The sequence below is a fragment of the Cryptosporidium bovis genome (assembly GCF_009768925.1).
Source record: "Cryptosporidium bovis isolate 45015 chromosome Unknown contig_5, whole genome shotgun sequence".
Taxonomy (NCBI): Eukaryota; Apicomplexa; class Conoidasida; order Eucoccidiorida; family Cryptosporidiidae; genus Cryptosporidium; species Cryptosporidium bovis.
Genome location: NW_027125048.1, coordinates 113,410 through 132,497, shown reverse-complemented (window position 1 = coordinate 132,497; position 19,088 = coordinate 113,410). Strand labels below are relative to the sequence as shown.

The 19,088-nt window shown below is 32.5% G+C and overlaps 10 protein-coding genes across 10 annotated transcripts; 5 read left to right on the top strand and 5 right to left on the bottom strand.

The window, feature by feature from the left end:
• Nucleotides 1-10: 10 nt before the first annotated feature.
• On the bottom strand, nt 11-3,922 carry FG379_003040 (uncharacterized protein; the record flags this gene model as incomplete). Its single annotated transcript, XM_067328670.1, has 1 exon — nt 11-3,922. One exon carries the CDS (start codon nt 3,920-3,922, stop codon nt 11-13), a length of 3,912 nt encoding a protein of 1,303 aa, XP_067182252.1.
• A 390-nt stretch (nt 3,923-4,312) lies between these two features.
• On the top strand, nt 4,313-5,221 carry FG379_003039 (uncharacterized protein; the record flags this gene model as incomplete). Its single annotated transcript, XM_067328669.1, has 1 exon — nt 4,313-5,221. One exon carries the CDS (start codon nt 4,313-4,315, stop codon nt 5,219-5,221), a length of 909 nt encoding a protein of 302 aa, XP_067182251.1.
• Nucleotides 5,222-6,277: 1,056 nt separating this feature from the next.
• FG379_003038 (ribosomal PO like of the L10 family) lies at nt 6,278-7,210 on the bottom strand (the record flags this gene model as incomplete). Its single annotated transcript, XM_067328668.1, has 1 exon — nt 6,278-7,210. The coding sequence occupies one exon, from the start codon at nt 7,208-7,210 to the stop codon at nt 6,278-6,280; it is 933 nt and encodes a 310-aa protein (XP_067182250.1).
• A 756-nt stretch (nt 7,211-7,966) lies between these two features.
• On the top strand, nt 7,967-8,824 carry FG379_003037 (oxidoreductase; the record flags this gene model as incomplete). The annotated part of the gene is made up of 1 exon (XM_067328667.1): nt 7,967-8,824. The coding sequence occupies one exon, from the start codon at nt 7,967-7,969 to the stop codon at nt 8,822-8,824; it is 858 nt and encodes a 285-aa protein (XP_067182249.1).
• Nucleotides 8,825-8,909: 85 nt separating this feature from the next.
• Nucleotides 8,910-9,668, bottom strand: FG379_003036 (uncharacterized protein; the record flags this gene model as incomplete). The annotated part of the gene is made up of 1 exon (XM_067328666.1): nt 8,910-9,668. One exon carries the CDS (start codon nt 9,666-9,668, stop codon nt 8,910-8,912), a length of 759 nt encoding a protein of 252 aa, XP_067182248.1.
• A 397-nt stretch (nt 9,669-10,065) lies between these two features.
• FG379_003035 (uncharacterized protein) lies at nt 10,066-10,689 on the top strand (the record flags this gene model as incomplete). The annotated part of the gene is made up of 3 exons (XM_067328665.1): nt 10,066-10,087; nt 10,140-10,226; nt 10,274-10,689. 3 exons carry the CDS (start codon nt 10,066-10,068, stop codon nt 10,687-10,689), a joined length of 525 nt encoding a protein of 174 aa, XP_067182247.1.
• Nucleotides 10,690-10,866: 177 nt separating this feature from the next.
• FG379_003033 (ubiquitin-activating enzyme e1) lies at nt 10,867-14,187 on the top strand (the record flags this gene model as incomplete). Its single annotated transcript, XM_067328663.1, has 1 exon — nt 10,867-14,187. The coding sequence occupies one exon, from the start codon at nt 10,867-10,869 to the stop codon at nt 14,185-14,187; it is 3,321 nt and encodes a 1,106-aa protein (XP_067182245.1).
• A 123-nt stretch (nt 14,188-14,310) lies between these two features.
• Nucleotides 14,311-15,000, bottom strand: FG379_003032 (uncharacterized protein; the record flags this gene model as incomplete). The annotated part of the gene is made up of 1 exon (XM_067328662.1): nt 14,311-15,000. The coding sequence occupies one exon, from the start codon at nt 14,998-15,000 to the stop codon at nt 14,311-14,313; it is 690 nt and encodes a 229-aa protein (XP_067182244.1).
• Nucleotides 15,001-15,541: 541 nt separating this feature from the next.
• FG379_003031 (uncharacterized protein) lies at nt 15,542-18,046 on the top strand (the record flags this gene model as incomplete). Its single annotated transcript, XM_067328661.1, has 1 exon — nt 15,542-18,046. One exon carries the CDS (start codon nt 15,542-15,544, stop codon nt 18,044-18,046), a length of 2,505 nt encoding a protein of 834 aa, XP_067182243.1.
• A 68-nt stretch (nt 18,047-18,114) lies between these two features.
• Nucleotides 18,115-19,002, bottom strand: FG379_003030 (uncharacterized protein; the record flags this gene model as incomplete). The annotated part of the gene is made up of 2 exons (XM_067328660.1): nt 18,115-18,394; nt 18,557-19,002. 2 exons carry the CDS (start codon nt 19,000-19,002, stop codon nt 18,115-18,117), a joined length of 726 nt encoding a protein of 241 aa, XP_067182242.1.
• Between the last annotated feature and the right edge of the window lie 86 nt (nt 19,003-19,088).

Sequence of the window (19,088 nt, the reverse complement as noted above, 5' to 3'; positions counted from 1 at the left end):
TTATTTTCGATTAAAGCTTTAATTTATTATCAGAGGACTTTATTAAATCATTTATCAAGATAAGTTTGTTTGATATTTGGTTCTCTTTATCTAAAATAGTGCACAATCTTTGGAAATAAACTAACCATTTGATAAAAACAAAATAAGCGTCATTATTCCCTATAAAATGGTGTTCCCAGACCATTACTTTATATGGTATAAGTAAGTTTATTTCCTTTATTTCTTTCTTTTCACTGGATAAATCAATCAAATATTGATGTATATCTTTAATCTGCAGTCTTTGTGAGGGTTCATTTGGCGTCCCTCCGCTTATTGACTCGTAATTAATTACAAATTGAAATGGACTTCGAAACCAGAGTCTTTCAATACAAAGTTTTCTAGTTTTATTGTCTAGTATAGTTAGTATATCTCTATTCGCTATTATTTCGTTTACAACATTTATTTCTGAACTACTAATTAGTGGGTCCCTGATGCTTGGGAGGACAATTCTGAAAAATAGGCCCTGCGCAATGTCTCTTGGGATAGATGCAAGAAGGGATATTTCTGCTAACTTTGTATTGTTATAATTCATTGACTTTACTTCACTATTTTCTAAATGGCTTTTCTCACTTTTACCAGATATCCTGGGATACGTGTGTAAAAGCCCAAGTATTGACTTCAAAAAAAGTTGATTTAACCAGTCTGAACAAAATGACACCTCCAATAGTCTAATCGATAGATTTATACAGGAAGGCAATAATGGGACAGGTACTTGATTATACAAAGGTAAAACATTTTGGTCAATTTTACTATTTGTTTCATGAAAATGTCCATAATATAGTCCAATAATATTATTTTGTATAAAGTGGTGTGCCTGCGAGTTCTCATGTCTAGCAAATGTTGGTTTCATTCCAGTGAAGAACAATGAACTTGAAATAAGTCTAATAAACTTTAATGACATGTCACTTGAATGGCAGTACTCCTTAGAATATAAGGAGCCAATGTATTCCATAAGTTCGTTTCTATAAAACTTGAGAACCTCATTTTTCTTGGATTTACAGCTGACTTCAATTTCTTTCCCCAAATTTGACATATTTACTTCTTCTGTAGAAATTGAAAGTTCTAAATAACGATCAATCAAAGGCAAAAACGTCGTAAATATTGTACAATTCAACTTGTTTAAATTACTTAATAATTTTGAATAAACATTGCCTATTTGATTAATAGACGTAGAATTAAAATTGTTATTAATTTCAAACACCTGTGCACTATTTATATATTTTGTTGCTTCATTATTGCTTTCAAATTGTTTATCCTCCGTAGAATTTCCGTCTATATTAAATGAAGTTAGCAAGTTTAATAATGCATCAAATCTAATTGCAAAGTTAGAATTGGAATCACCGTTATTGTTATATATAGGGGTTGAATCATTTGAAATTAATTTATTGGGTCCTTTTTTTAAATTGGATTGAATATGAATGTTTGATAAAACACTAGAGTCTGTATATTGTGGTTTACAAAAATTTGAAATTTGAGAATTACAAGTCTTACTGGTGATACTTTTGTTTAAGGAAATTCCATTGATAATGGAGTTACAGCTTGTAACATTAAGAAAGCTCGAACTTTCAATAATGGTATTCCTATTTTTGTGAGTTAAAAATACTGAATTAAGGCCAAGTGAAATTAGTCCTATTGGTATCTTTCTTCTTTGAGGATTAAGAACAAGTTGAACGTCCATTGAGGAATGAAACATAGTTAGAATCGACGTTTCTAAGATAAATTCGGAACAAATAAATAAGAAATGTGGTTCTGAGAAAACAAACGCAATATCTGCAAGTTCTTTAGTAGACTTTATTACCAGTGTAGATGAAACATTTACTAATAGTTCTTGAGTTTTATTAGATGAAAATCCATCTCTAAGTACATTGCCGATTATATTTATACATGGCCAAGCAACTGGGTCACATTCAGAAATTGTAAGCGGAGCAGAATGTTCAGACTTATATGAACCATTCACAACTATTTTTTCAGAATTCAAGTCTGTTGATTTGTTCCCAGACACATTATCGTCGAAATCACCTACTTTCACATCATCATCTTCATTCCAATTTGTCTTGTTTTCGAAGTAAAAAATTCGAAGTGCAACGAAAATTCTAAGTGTTGCCAATAATGGTTCACCAGAAAAGTTATTTAGTTTTTGCTCAAATTGGTAATTAAATTGTTTTGTATTACTCGATTTATTAAAGTAAGTACTTCTAAATTTCCCCGGATTTGTAGTCTTTTGTTTGTTTGTCTCCACTTCGTGTTTTGATGATTCTGAATTGTCCGGGCCTCGACTCTTCTCTAAATTTACTTTTTCATTGTTTGAAGAGTCTATATGTGTTTGAAGTGTGTGCTTTGAGAAAAAATGAGAGTTATCATCAGAAGAAATAATTTCATACTGAATTGAACCTTCCTGAGTTGATTTTAAATCATCACCTTGAATAGCCTTGCTACCAATGTTGTGTGAGAGTGAATCCAAGTAGATTTGCTTAACTGTACTGACAAAATAAATGTATAATTCCTTGTAACCTCCAATACAATGAGAAATGTAGGCAACAATTCTACCCAATTTAAGAATATTCCCACATATAGTCAAGTTAGTGGTTGTGCAGTTCGACAAGTTTGTATTTTTATTATGTGCTAAACTTCCTTGAAGGGAGTTTTTTCCTGAGCTAATCATATGGTTGGTGTTCTTGGCAGATTTACAAGTTGAATCAGGACAGCTGTTTATATTCCCCACTGTCATATCAACGCATCTTAAGGAATGAAGCTGCTCATTTTTTTGCAATTGAAAAAAAGCTTTGTAAAATTCAAATGAATCCATATAATTAAAGGCTAAACATTTGCAAGATTCACCAAAAAGTTCAATTTCATCGTGTTCTAATTCAACACAGGATGTATAAAGGGCTTTAATTCGTGAAATAAACGAAAAAATTGAGTCTACTGAGTCTGAATATTGTACTTGTTTTTCAATACAATTACTGCAAGATGATGAACTTGTGTTTGTAAACTCAAATACATAATCCTCTATATATTTTCTGATTTTAGTAACACCATCTCTATCTATATCAGTTTTAAGCCTTTCCAAAAAACAATCAGTTCCTTCAATTAAATTTAACTCACTATTAATATCATGATATCTAGTATTGTTAATTGAGCAGCAATCAACATTCGAAGATAACTTTGTAAATAACATAATAAATGGTAAAATCTCGTAAACAAACCAATCTGGTCTTTTAAGCCACATTTGTTGGCGTAGTTTTATAGGAGCCAATTTATAAAATGAAAGGAAACTTGGAAACAGGTGTAAATCTGGGGTAGTCAACTCATTTAAAATTTTGTCAGGTAATCTATTGAACTTTGTCAAAACCATAATAATAGAATTAAGCAACTGTGGAATATTAATTAACCTTACGCATTTTGATGCCAATAAATCAAACTTCTTAAAAGTGGAATTGTCAATTTTTTTCATTTTCAGCTTTGACTCAAATAACTTTGAAAGTAATTCAAATAACTCTTTATAAGTCACATTTCTTTTCACACCACATAATCTGGTAAAATCTATTAACTCCATAACAAAACTATTTTTTATCTCATTGCTTTTCCTCCATTCAGAAAGCAAACGTGAGACAGTTAAAAGATTTAAAACACCTCCATGTTGAAGATTACTTTCTAAAAAATCTTTAAACTTGCGCTTTCCATTTGGTCCACTATTTACTGAATTGTCATTTTCATTCAATCGTTCCGTAAAACCTACACCATAAATAGGTGCCCTTTTGTTTGAGGCCAAAGAATATGATACATTTGGGTTGTTAATTTCATCATCATAGAGTTTATTATCTGATTCTCTATGCCAATTTGAAATGCAACATGAAGCACCACAATTTTTAGAAAATTGCATTTTGTAGAATAAACTAGGGGTTCATTTTTGCAACTAAAATACAAACAAAAATGTTTCAGAAAGGTTTATTTTGCTAGTTCTTATATTGTATCTTCTTTTATTATCCAATTTACTTTTATGTATTAATAAATTTTATTAACTTAAATTTCAGCGCAGTAATTATTAGACCCTCAATTCTTGAAGTACCAAAACATTAAAGCAAAACCAATAATTAAATATTTGTATTTGCCTTTATCATAATTAATTGATATTTTATGTGTTTATATGTAGTATACTTCTCATGTTTTATTGGTTTCTCTCGTTTTTTATGGGAATGAACTATATTTTTTATATGGAAGATATTATTTGGGTTTATGTATTAATATTAAATATAAAGACTAAGATATAATAATGGGTAAAAAATATTTGTCTGTAATTGAGAGAGATTTTGCACAATTTATTTACAAGGAAATATTGTTATTTGATAGAAATGTTGTTATAATAACCAGTGGTGGAACCAGTGTACCATTGGAAAAAAACGCAGTACGATTTATTGAAAACTTCAGTACTGGCAAAAGAGGTGCTTACTCTGCTGAATATTTCTTGAAGCATGGATTTAGTGTCGTATTTTTTCACAGAAAGGGTAGCAACTTACCATTTGCTGTTGAATTCCCATCCAAATATGAAATAATGTTAGCGTTTTCGGAAAGAGAAGTAAATACTAATTCAATTGATGACATGAAAATTACAGAAGCATCAAAAAATTTTGAAAAATATGCTAAAAAATTATTTATTATTGAATTTGAATCTATATTCGACTATACAGAGGGAATTCAAATGATTTCATCTCACTGTGCAAAATATAATGAAAAAATTATATTTTACCTCTCTGCTGCAGTTTCCGATTTCTATATACCTGAGGACCTGCTCTCGACAAATAAAATAACTATACCTCCTAACTCTATTACAAATGATCAAATAAGTTTGAAGCTTCCTTGTATTAATATTGAGCTTTATTTGGTACCTAAATTTGTGGCCAATATCAGAGAAAAATGCCCCAACTGTTTCATTGTTTCATTCAAACTTGAAACAGATGAGAATGAATTGCTTATAAAATCATTCGAATACCTAGAAAGGTATAAACCGAATATTATATGTGCTAACTTGCTTCAATCAAAGAGAAATAAAATTATAATGATAACTAATGAAACAAAAATTGAGATTATATCTAATAATACTGAACCAATAGAAAAATCACTCGTTTTAAATATTGTTGAAAATTATAATAATTATAAAAAGAATATCAGTTTTAACTATTAGAGGTCTGCATTTTTTGCGAACTCAATCCCAATAGAAATCTCTTAAGTATAAAAATCTAGATACTTCTTTATTTTGCGCTCTTTTGTCACAATATTGTCGAAAATGTTTTTATTCGTCATTTTTATTGCAATATCTCGTACCTTTGATTCTAATTTTATACACTTATATTTGCTGATGCACTTTTTAACTGCACTCAGTTGAATAATGGTTATTCTCCTTAATTCCACAAGTTTGGCACACAATCTTGCAATCGTACATTTGATGATCTATTATTTGTTATTAATTTCATATATTCAACACCATCGAATTTCTCAATTACATATCTATAATTTTCTTCATTAAACTCTATTGTTTTTATAGTGATTTAGTATTTGGAAGTCTAGTATTGAAAATTATATTACAGAATTTACACAAATATTTCAAGTAGATTTTCCTAATTTTTTTAGTACAATATGCTTCATACCTGCTTTTGATATGAATCATCAATACTTTGCGTCTCAAACGATTGTGGAAATCCTTGCTCTGTACGAAATTTCAGCTTCATACCATTTATCATTCTAAAAAAGTGTCTAATCATGAATCATTCCTTTTAATATACAAGAAGTGCTAAGTCACAAACATCATAAGAGGAATCCAAATAATTGACAAATTCAAATAAATAATCAGTTGATAAATAACTTATTTTAAAAAAAAATGATCTGTAAATCGATAATGTATATTTAATGTGCACAAATTACTATTTATTGTTGAACACACATCTGGAACCAGACTCTATACGACAAATTGACAAAAGTTTAATCAAAAAATATTTTCTTCCATTTAATTCTCTGTTGCTACCGCCTTCAGGTCCTACTTAATCAGTCCCACATTAAAGGGCAGAAATATGTCCGATTAGGGCAACTAGCAAATGAGCCCGCAATATGAAACTCAAATAGACAGCAGATAAGTGGCAACTCGCCCACAACCTCGATCTTAAATGAACAAAGGTACAATAACTAGGGGCAGTGTACTAAGTAGAAAAGTTAAATGAGAGTAAAACTAGACTAGCCTTCTAATTTAATCAAATAGTGAAAAGCCAAGATCACCCTCCTCCTCCTCTTCCTCTTCAACCGGCACTGATGCCTGTGCAGCTGAAGAACTGTTCTCATTAGTAGAAACCGCGACAAATGCGGATGGATTTGCTAACGCATCCTTAATTGTCTGCATTTCAGGGAAATCAAATTCAGTATCCAAACCGAATGCAACACAATTCCTAAATGCAGAGACAATACCGTCGCAAGCTGAGGGTTTAGTTGGAATGGAAGTTTCCTTTGAGAAGGCTGCAACATATCTAGTTGCCTCTACAACTCTGGAAATAAGATCCTCAGATGTTATATCAAGCACCGACGAACTATATACACTCCCATTATCATAAATGTTGTTTATTTTAAGTCCGTAAGAAAACGGCTTAATGTTTAACTTCTGCAAAAGTACTGCCTGAGAGGCCGTAACTTTTTTGCCTTCTTCAATTAGGTTTACATCTGACTGGATCTCAACCTGACCCTTAACAATCTTGGTAGCAATACCAAGAGCTTGGAAGAAGGATGTTTGTGATGGATCCAAACCCGTGGCACCCGCAGGAACAACGACATCACACGGTGCAATAACACCCTGACGTGCTGGTGCAGGGACTCTATATTCCTCGATAATTTTCCGAACCTCGGATGGCTCCTCAATACAGAAAATCAACCCTACATTTAGGCGGACTAACTCAATTAACTTCTCAAGTTCTGGGTTGGAACTGAGCATTTGTTTCAAGGCAGTTCTTATCATTGTGTTCTTGCCCATCAACACAGCTGCCTTGCCTCTTAAAGCAAGGCGAATATCCGCCATTTGCCTGGAACCAACATGATCGGCGTTTGCTATCAATATCCTCGGATAAGAGGTAGCGTATTCAGCCAAACGCTCAAAGTATTGTTTCTTTTTTGCTGCCTTTTCTGGAGATGGCATATTTAAAACCAGTAATAGAAAAAGTTAAGAATCTATGCTCGTGGAGACTGTCAGTGCTGTTCGCCTGTTCAATCAATTTAACCACAAGCAGGTTATTATATTTATTTAATATATAGAACCCGATGATCTAAAGGCGTTTCGTTCCCTCAGGTGATCAACGGGAGACGTCAAATAAGACGCGGCACTGAAAATAAATATAAATTATTTTGGCACTAAAAAAGAGACGGCGGCGACTCTTTTTGAGTGAACTATAGTGTGCTTAATTAGGTTGGATTTAATTGTAGTTCTAGGGAGTCTTCACTAGGTTAAGCAACCTTTACCTTGAGTCTATGTTTTTCCACTCGTAGATACTTTGACATATGTGATAGAAACATTTTATCTTTGTTAAATATTTACGTATAACCGTGGATGTCCTCAAGTCATAACTTATCCCCTTACTAGCGCTGAAAGGTATTTTCAATTGAATTCACCGAATTTTTCCGGTAGTTACGTAGAATGATGAATAGAGTCCTACTCTTGTATGTAATAGTGAGCTCCCTATTTACCGAGCCTGCTTTTCTCAGTATCTTGACCTTCTCTTTCGGTTTGTTAGCTCCTTTTTTCGTTAGAAGTTTTGGCATTGTCAATGGGACGTCGCTATTTTCATTTGGCCTTCCCTTCTTCATTCTTTACTACGCCCTTTTACTGCTGGTGTGCAGGTCGATAGCAAGGGGTAGGTGCTTACCGAAGAGAATACTTGAAAAGAAAGACTTATTAATGGGGAAAACGGTGATGATAACAGGATGCACAAGTGGGATAGGATTGGAAACTACAAGGCAGTTACTTGAGTGGGGTGTAACGGAACTTGTTCTCTGCTGTAGAGATAAAAAAAAAATTGAGAAGATAGGGAATCAAATACGGTTATTTGGCAAACCATTAACCAAAATTCATATTATAGAATGTGATCTGACTTCATTGAAAAGTGTTGAAGCATGCTCTAAAGAAGTAATATCTAAACTAGATAGGCTAGACATATTAATAAACAACGCAGGAATAATGGCTTCCCCCTTTAAATTAGTTAATGGTGTCGAATTTCAATTCATTTCAAACTATCTTGGACATTTTTACTTGACAACTGAATTATTACCACTAATACTGAAAAGTAAGAGTAGAATAATCAATGTTTCAAGTATTGCGCATCTTGCTGTTCCCTTTGGATTTGATATTTCCGAGCTGGAAAACGTAAATGAAAGTAGTTACAATAGAGTGAGATTTTACGGCATTAGCAAACTTTGTAATATATATTTTACGAGGGAGCTCCAAATTAGATATGGACATAAAGGTGTTAGCACATTCGCACTACATCCTGGTTGTGTAGACACTGGCCTGTCACGATATATTGATGGTAGCATAATTTTTAAATTGTTATATCCTATTATGAAATTTTTTGCAAAAACACCTTTCACTGGCGCACAAACAACACTATTTTGTTGTTATTCGAAAGAAGAACACCTACTCCCAGGGGGGTACTATTCACAATGTTCATTAGGTATTTCTTCACCAATTTCTCTCGATTTGAATGCATCAAAAAAGTTGTGGGAGTATTCAGAGACACTATGCAAAAAAGCAAATTAATAAAATGAAAGTATCAAAATATTAACGGAACATTTAGTTAAGAGTATTATTATCATTACCTTATTAATACTTGAGATTTAATAACTTAGAGTTCCTGTTCTTCTTCTCCAAAGATTTCGATTGCATCTACATCATCTTCAATGTGAACTGAGTCCATTAAAGTGCCGCTAAATGTGTTACCCCAATATTTGTCATTTCCTACTAGCGTTATTTTAATTGAAGCAACTATCAATCTCATTTGTTTATAGAATCGATCTCGCATGTCCGTGTTTTTCATAATGAATATGTACCAGTCGTCTGTTACTGTTGAAATTATTACTATGCGTTCAAGCTCGCTCTTATCCACATTTTGTAGTTCAGGAGCCTCTGAAATCAGATTTCTTGATGGAATTTCCACTGAACTAACTATATTTAATGGAAGAACAAGTTTTTTTCCGCTTCTGCGTAAATGCAGCGCATTCAATTCCCTGTTAAGTGACATGTGCAACTTATGTGCCTTGCCATCCCCCAATACTATTTCAATTTTAACTCCATTAATCATCTCATTTGCAAAGGATTGGCTTAGTTTCATAAAGTTTTTCACTTTTTCCCTTTTTAATTCCTCACCCCCCTGATCTATACATTGCATAACAGTAGAATTCTTGCTTAATTTCTTTGCTTCTTGCTTCAACAAATAATCGTCCATATTGCTCTCATGTTCAAGATAGATATTGTTATTTAATAAATTTAAATATGTTTTTTCATCTATTATAAATTCTTGGTCTGAACTTGAGTTGGGAAAAGTCAAACAATTTTCTAAATCAAGCCTACACCACCAAAAAAGATCACTAAAAAGGAATACCATCTGAGAATTGTTCTGTTGTTCACATATCACATCTAAATAATTTATTGTTTTATGTATTAACCTTTCATAAATATAGGTTAATTATTGTCTAATAGATTGTGGGTTAATCTCACAAAAAAAAATAACGCATTTATTGTCAGTTTACGACATGAAGCGTAAATAAATCCACAAATGGCGGTCATTATGTGCCGCCTTGAATGCCCTTCCTTTCTTTGAGTGCCGAATTAGTGCTGCTTTAGTTAATGACTGAACGATAGATATTCAAATATCCGCATATATCTGATGATTTTAGTGGCTTCGGGGTTACCTACCTTTAATTTGCTTTTTCTGGTTTGTTGTTTAACATTTCGTTCTTGAAGTTAGCTGAGTCAGTGGCATAGGTGTTACATTAGATCAAATGAAGCAATTAAAATATTTGGGTAGGTTTCAATGAATCGACTTCAAATATCACAAACTAATGTTATTTCATAGAATCAGTATCTATTCGCACCACTGATGGTGAAGTGTTCAAAGGTCAAGTCTGTTGTTTCTTTCCGGACTGTGATTTTGTAGTATTAAGTAAGTTAACTTTTCAAACTACGATAACTGTACTTTAATTTTTTCAGAGGAAGACACTAAAACGGGATACAGCAATTTTAAAGTTATTAGAAGTGATTCAGTATGCGATGTGGAACCTTTCCCAGAGGGAAGATGCTCCAGAATTGACGTGAATTTACCAGAGAATTATATCGAAATCGCCACGAAGAGAGAAGAGATAGCAATAAATAATGCTATATCCAATCTAAAACATTGGGGAGAAAATGTTACACCTATGGGTCAGGCAACATTTGACTTCATCCATAAAACTCATCCCAACTGCAGTTGGAACAACGAAAACATTGAAGTAATGGGAATAACAGTCTCCCCACCATATCTACCTGAGAATTGTGCCGGGACCGACAAAAGGGCATTAGAAAGGATTAAGTGTGTTATCGAAAGGTTTAGAGAAAGAGTGTCGTCAGATAGGCAGGAGGCAAAGTAGATGTTGGTCACTAGAATTCGTAAATATCTTCTTGTATTAATAGATAATTAGTTAATAACTGAGTTACGATCCCGGATTATGTATTATATATGTTTTTTTTGTTCTAGGGAAAAAGCAACCCTATACTTGTGTTTTTACTTTTTGGGCTTGCGCCAATATATTGGCTTTTGAAAGAGGATGGGGGGTGGGGGATCAATTTTGTTTGAGATATATTTGAAGTGTATTATTCTCAATTTTGAGATCGAAACACTAGGAAACCTTTCTGAATTTCGTATAGCTTCAAAAAGTGATTTTTTCCAAATGTATACTGATAGAAAAAATGAAATTGATACCAATCTCTACAGTCGTCAGATTGGGACTTTGGGGCTCGAGGCCATGGGTAAACTTATCAAATTAAGAGTAATTATTGTGGGGCTTCGTGGACTCGGAGTTGAAATAGCCAAAAACATCATCCTTGCAGGTCCAAATTCAGTAACCTTAGTCGATGATGAGTTATGTAAATATTCAGACATGGGTGCGAACTTTTACATAACTGAAATCGATGTAAAGCAAGGGCACCGACGTTCTGATGCTTGTGTAAATAAGTTAGCAGGACTCAATGAATATGTAAATGTTAAGGTACATTACGGCAAGGTTTCAGAACAACTAATATTTGACCACGATGTGCTTGTTTGCGCAGACATTCCATTGTCTGACCAACTACATTATAATGAAATTTGCAGAAGTCATTCAAGAAACATAGGTTTTATATCTGCAAATAGTCTCGGTTTATGCGGTTCAATTTTTGTAGATTTTGGTAATTCATTTAATGTATTTGACCCTAATGGAGAAGAACCAAAAAGTGCAATTATTGCCAACATCACTAAAGAAAATGAAGAGATAAAAGTAGTTTGTCTAGCGGAGAAACTTCTGCCTTTTCAAGAAGGCGATTTTGTAGTTTTTAGAGAAGTTCGTGGAATGAGTGAACTAAATAATACTGGCCCCTATAAAGTTACTCATACAGGGAAACATCACTTTACCATTCAAGTTGGAAAGGGTTACTTCGGTGAATACGAAAGAGAAGGAATTGTAACCCAAGTGAAAGTCCCCGTAAATTACAACTTCAAGTCTCTGAAGGAGGCATTAGAATATCCGATATGTGATAATCAAGGAATGTTATTAGTTCCTGATTTAAATAAATTCGGCAGGTCAGAGCAACTCTTTTTCGCAATTAATTCAGTTCTTCAATATTCAGATGTCAGCGGATCACGTCCAGATCACACAGACTTACAGGCCATTAAAGAGTGTCATTCAATAGCCCAGACAATGAATGAGAATTCTAAGGAAAAAATCAAAGCTGGTGATAGCAGAAAGCATCTAATCGTAACAGTTGATGAGATCGATGAAAATATAGTGGAAAATGTATGTAAATATTCAAAATGTTGTCTTTCTCCAATGGCTTCTTTCTTGGGTGGAATTGCTGCCCAAGAAATTGTAAAATTTGTTGGAAAATACACCCCACTACGGCAATTTTTCTTTTTTGATTCATTCGAACAGCTTTCTTTAAGGTCAACCGAAGGTGTAACTCCAGATGAATTTATGCCATTGAACAGTAGATATGACGACCAAATCGTGATTTTTGGGAGAAAATTCCAAGCTGATCTTGCAGAAATGAATGTATTTGTTGTTGGTGCAGGTGCATTAGGATGTGAATTTCTAAAAAGCATGGCGCTGTTGGGATTGGGATGTGGCCAGAGTGGATCAATTACAGTAACTGATATGGATAGCATTGAAACGTCAAATTTAAATAGACAGTTTTTATTTAGACAGAATCACGTAGGGTCACCAAAGAGTGCAATTGCTGGTCAAGTTATAAAAACGATAAATAAGGACATCAACGTTATTTCACTTCAAACTCGCGTGGGAATAGAGACAGAAGATGTTTTCGATGATCATTTCTGGGAGAAAATAAACTTTGTGATTAATGCTCTTGATAATGTTCCTTCCAGGATGTACATCAATGACCGTTGTTTGTGGTTCGAAAAGCCGCTTCTGGAAAGCGGAACACTTGGAACCAAAGCAAACAGTGAAACATATCTTCCTCACCAAACTCAATCCTATTCAGATAACCGTGACCCTGCGGAAGAGAGTATACCCTTATGCACACTCAAACATTTTCCTCATGCAATAGAACATACAATTGAATGGGCACGAGATTCATTTCAGGGAATATTTACATCTGACCCACAGGAAGCAATTGCTTTCCTGAATGGTCCTGAATCATACATTAGACAACTTAAAGAACGAGGGAATCCCAATTTATTGCAGGAAAAGACTCAGAAAATACTTGAATTAATAAATTGGGTGTCTTTCAAAAGTCCTACGCATGAAGATTGTATTAAAAAATCAATACTATTGTTTCACGATTACTTTTATTGCCAAATAAAACAACTTCTAACAAACTTCCCACCTGATCACGTAAATAATGACGGTTCACCTTTTTGGTCAGGTCCAAAGAGGTGTCCAATCCCTATTAAGTTGGATATAAATGATAACTTGCACTTCAATTTCATCTTATCAGCATCGAACCTGTTTTCTTCTGTTGTGAAATTGCCAGAAATAAAAGACTACCTACTCATAAAAAAGGTTGTAAGTGAGGTTACTCTGCCGGAATTTATCGCAAAAACTGTTTTCATTAAAGTTGACGAAGGTGAAGACGACAAAACTGGAAATGAGAATACAGAAGCTTTGTCAGGTTCGAAAAATAATGAAATGAGTAACATTGATGAGTGCTTAAATCAATTGATTTCACTTTCAGACTCGCAGAGGAGTGTATGCCTCGGAATTATACAACCTATTGAGTTCGAAAAAGATGATGATACTAATTACCATATTGATTTCATGAATTCATGTGCAAACCTGAGAGCTAGGAACTATTCAATAACTGAATGTGATCGTCATAAATGCAAAATGATTGCTGGGCGCATAATACCTGCAATGGCAACTACAACAGCAATGATAACAGGTCTAGTTTCGTTTGAAGCACTAAAAGTTGCCTCGAACAAGAAAAGAAAGATCGAATACTTTAAAAATTCATTTATTAATCTATCTCTACCTTTATTTGTGATAACGGAGCCTTTGCCTCCCCATAAAACTAAGTCAAAGGAATATGATCCTATTGTTGGTGGCCCCTTGAGGGCAAAGCCCGATGGTTTTACTTCATGGGATAAACTTGTAATTGAACAGAAGGATGGAACTATACAGAATATAATTGACTACCTTGCACAAGAGATGAATCTAGAAGCTCAAATCATATCTTTTGGAAATGTTTGTCTTTACAATGCATACATGCCAACACACGAAGAAAGAAAGTTATCACCTGTAATAACACTAATAGAACAAATAACTAAAAAAACACTGCCCCCTACAAAGAACAATATTACTCTTGAAGTTAGTTGTTGTGACATTGATGATGGGGTTGACACAATCATACCTTCTATCAAGTTTATTTTTAAATGATATCTGTATTGTCTAATTTTAAATAACACTTTTTAATAAAACTAAACGAATAAATCTAGACTGTGAATGTAAATTTTGGGTGAGTCACAACAAAACTGGTACGAGATTCGGAGTCTGCTAACTCTATGACTTAAATGCTCTTTGAATGTAACTTTTAAGTGGGTTCTGTTCATTGTTTGTATTTTCCTCCCTTGCTTTCTCTTCAATAGTAACTGTCCTACAAACTAGTTTTGGTAGTGCATTGCACTGCCTTCTCTTGTAGCTCTGTAAACAAACTTGCGTGCTTCCTATTGTCTGTCGAGGTTTGGTTGACGCGGAAGTAAAGTTTTTATTCTTATTCGAAGCAACTTCCACTATCCGCGACTTTAATTCATTATTCCATAACCAATTGGTTGTATTCATAAAATCATCGAGTTTATACACATTTTGAAATGCGTAGCTGCTTGTATTAATAAATGGTCTTTTACTCGTATTTTCATTGAGGTTCTCTGAAATTGTTTCCCCTTGCTCAATCGTAACCTTCCCGTCAATTTTAAGGCATGTTTTCTCCTGATTAACATCATTCGTATTCTCTCTTGATCCACTATTTAGTTTTACTTGCAGTACCTCACTAACATACTTACATATCTCGAAAGATAGTGACTTTATTTCTTTATTACTATTAAATTCTGATCCTTTAAGTGAAATGCATTCACTATTTAATTTATAAAGTTGGCATGCTTTTTCTTGAATTTGTCTTTCAATTTTTTCTTTAGAAGTAAACAGGATGTCCAAATCTTGTTTTAACTTCTCAAAATCCCTAGCAATCAACATTTATAGATTTATTATATTAATAATTGATCTTAATCTAAATTTTTTTCAAATATTTATCTAGGGAAATTATTCCGTGTACCAAATCGCTGAAAGTGAAATCGTCACACACTTACTTAATAAGCCATTGTTTTAACACACAATAACAAGCAATACACACCAACTTAACTGACAAAAAAATTACTTTAAATCATTAATTCGATGAACCACGTAATAATTAGCACATTTATTTTCACCATTAAATGATTCATTATTTTGTTAATGGGAAAAGTATCCCAATGATAGTCCTTAGAGTGAGATTTACAGATTCGAATTCCGGATATAACTGAATAATTTGTAACTTGTTTTAGATGCTAATGAAGTGTTAATACTCCTTGAAATTTTTTTCATTAATAGTTTAACCTTGTGAAAAGGTTAGATTAATGTTTAGCGCATTATTATACGTTTAAAATCTCTCTTAAAAAAAGTTATCCTATTTTGTACAAATATTACATTAATATTGCAGTAAAATATCAAATTTTGCAATATCGTATTTAATCTAATCATGTCAAACATAAATGATAACTATTCTCTCTCAAGCGAACTCTACGGACATGAAAAGTGCATTCGTTGTGTATGCATTCTTAAAGATGGTAGGATTGTGACAGGAGGGCTTGACAATAAAATTTTTATTTGGAACACTGTAGATTGTTGTACTTGGAGGTGGGAAAGGTGTTTAACCCATCATAAGAAATATGTATTTGCTCTTGAACCGTCAGACTTGCCCCGAGGCGAATGTCAAAATAACACTTTCTATTCTGGAGGTCTTGATCAAATTATTTATCGCGTTTCCGCAAATGATGGAAAAATACTGTTAACATTTGAAGGTCATACATCTGCAATATGTAGCATAAGGGAAATATGCGAATCAAGCCTTCTTGTGTCTGGAAGTTGGGACGGTACTGCAAGAATTTGGGATTTGAATTCTACTGCCTGCAAACATATTTTTCCTGGTCATTCCTACGCAGTTACTGTTGCATTAGTGCCATATGTTAAAAATGGAAATACATATCTATTGTCTGGAAGCCAGAATAAGACTCTTTTTTTGTGGCGTATTCCAAGTGGTGAAATTGTCAATTCAATTGTTAACTCACATAATGATATTATTCGTTCAATTGCAGTTAAAAAAACTAATTCTGATCAAGAATACATTGTTGCTACCGTTTCTAACGATTGTTTAATAAAAATATGGGAACTAATAATTCATTCAGGTAAAGAAAAAATTACACATAAATACTCCAAGGCTTATCATTCTTCGTTTATTTTTGATGTATTATTTTCAAAAAATCACAATGGAAGACTATTCACCGCATCAGATGATTTCAAAGTGGGAATCTGGCACGTTTCTGAGAGTTTTGATCTCTCTCTTATTCAAACAATTTCCCTAAATTCAACCATATGGAGTTTGGCTGAATCAACTTCCATTGACTCGTTAATAACAGCATCTGATGATGGGATTTGTAGAATTTGGAAATCAAGTTCCTACAATAAAGACTCTGAAAGTACTATTTACCAAATGGAATCACAAAAAATTGATGAATATGATGAAAAAAATAATCATGTATATAACCAAGATATATTTAACCTTGATGAGGAGATTCTTGATTTGGAAAAGCTAGATGACGTAATTGGAACTGAATTTGGTGAAATTAAGCTATTTAAAAGCAACACAGTTACATATGCATATAAATGGGCTGGAAATCGTTGGGTTTTAATAGGAAAAGTAAAAAATAAAATTAGTGAAAAATTACTATTTTCCGGTGATGACTATTTTTCTTATGGATTTTACGATTACATATTTAATATTATTATTAATGATAGAAATCCACTAAAGCTTCCGTTTAATATAGATGACAACATCAAAATTTCAGTAGAAAAGTTTTGCTTGAGAGAAGAAATACCTTCTGCAGATTATTCGAATACCATATGTAATCTTATTAAGAATAGAATTTCAAAATCAGAAGATACAGTTGATTCCAATGTATTCCTTGAAATAAATACTGATGTATTTGAACCATTTTTTGAATACAAATTATTCCGAAACTACAATATTGATGGTCTTATAACAAACCTTATGCCCGAATTATCTATATTAATTAACTCATCTAATAATGAAACGAGCAAAGACAATAATGAATATATGTTATTTGAAATAGACATTAAGCATTTGAATGATTTTTTTAATAGAATAAAAGCCTATAAATCTAATGATCATAGATTAAATGAGTTACAAATTAAAGCAGTTGAAATGGATATAATATATAGGAAAATGTCAAATTTGTTAGAAATCAGAAAAATGACCATTTCTATTATTGATTTATGGAGAATTCTAGCATTACACCCACAAAGCAGTGATATTCATAAAAAGAGCGATCAAGGTTGGTGGTTGATATCATCAATACTAAAGCTAGTTGATTCGCTTTATTCAGAATATCATGATGAATCTAAAAATAAAGGAATCTACGAATTAATGGCGCAAATACTTATTGTTTCCTTGAGATTCTTATCCAATATGTTTTGTAACCCAACTAATAGGCAGGCTATGGTTTCAAGGCAAAGAGATATACTAAACCATATAAATATTTTAATTAAAAGAATATTTAAAAATAATATTTTATTCTCTATAAAAGAAACCCTAAGTGATAATGTTAAACTCTCAATTACGACTTTATTTCTGAATTATACAACAGCATTAAACTTAGCATCTGTGAACTCTATTGAAACAAGGAACCTTTTAATAATTAATTCTGCTGAACTAATCAGAACGTTTGAGGACGTAAAATATTCGAGTAGCAAAAATGATGCACTTTATAATCTAATATTGGTATTTTCAAACAATTATTACTATCTCAATAATTCTATTTCCGAGGAAAAAATTTGTATTATTGATGATTCAATATTGAATATTATATCAAAGTTTATTGTAAATAACAATAATTGTGATTCAATCAATACAACTGAGAAGATATTTAGAAATCTGCTAAATCTAGTCAATAGAGTTAAAATATAATTCTACTCCATTCCAAATACATTAGTATGAAACTATTAAGAATATATATAAATTTTTATTGTTGTTTTCTATTGTTCATTCAACTCCTTCCTTTCAATCTCCCTTGCCATTTCTGTCGGCGACTGTAAACCACCCATTACACTATCAAAGTTTATTGGGACTTGTATATAATTGTATTGTAAGTTTGTATTATTATTATTATTTCCCTGATTATTTGGTCCCACTTGCCACTGAAGCCTATCTTGTTCAAATGTATTGTGCCAAATGACTCCTTCTTTCCAATAAGTATACGAAACACCTATTGGAAATAGGATCACTAATACAGCAACGTAAAAACCTACTGAAAACCTGAAATTTATGCCTGTATTACCGAAAGCAGAAATAAAATAGCATGAATAAATTAATATTGATGCGGTATGAATCAAACAACAGATACCACAAAAGATAGCAATATAATTTAACCTGAAATTAAAATTTAACGGTTATTTTGAATTTATGTTCAGTACTTACCTCTTTATCAGCGTTACAGCATCTAATGCCCCTTGAATTATGTTAGTATTTGAAATTCCTGAAACAATAAAAATAAGAACCTGACAAATTATTATCAAAGATTGTGTAATTTTACTTGGAATGCCGACTTTTTCCATTGCGCTACAAAACTTAGTTGGATCTGCATCTTGAATTCTACCTTCAAAAAAAAATGAAAATGGTTGGTTTCTCATTGCATCAGCACTATTTATTTCATAAGCTTCTGAAAAATTACAAGCCTTATTAGTTGCATCAGTAAATTTTATTTTATTCTCACTATCACTAAATATTACTCCATCTAGAAAAAAACTTGACTTCCCTCCATCGCTTTCAGTAACCCATTTAAAATAAAATACAGATAGAAACCCAAGAATTAATGATATTAATACAATTAGTGCTCTTGATAACTTCAGTACATTACTGTTCATCATAGAAAGGTAGGAAATTATCACTGATTAACTATTAAATTGTTACCGCCGAAAGGTGCATGCAATTTATCATTTTTCATAAATTA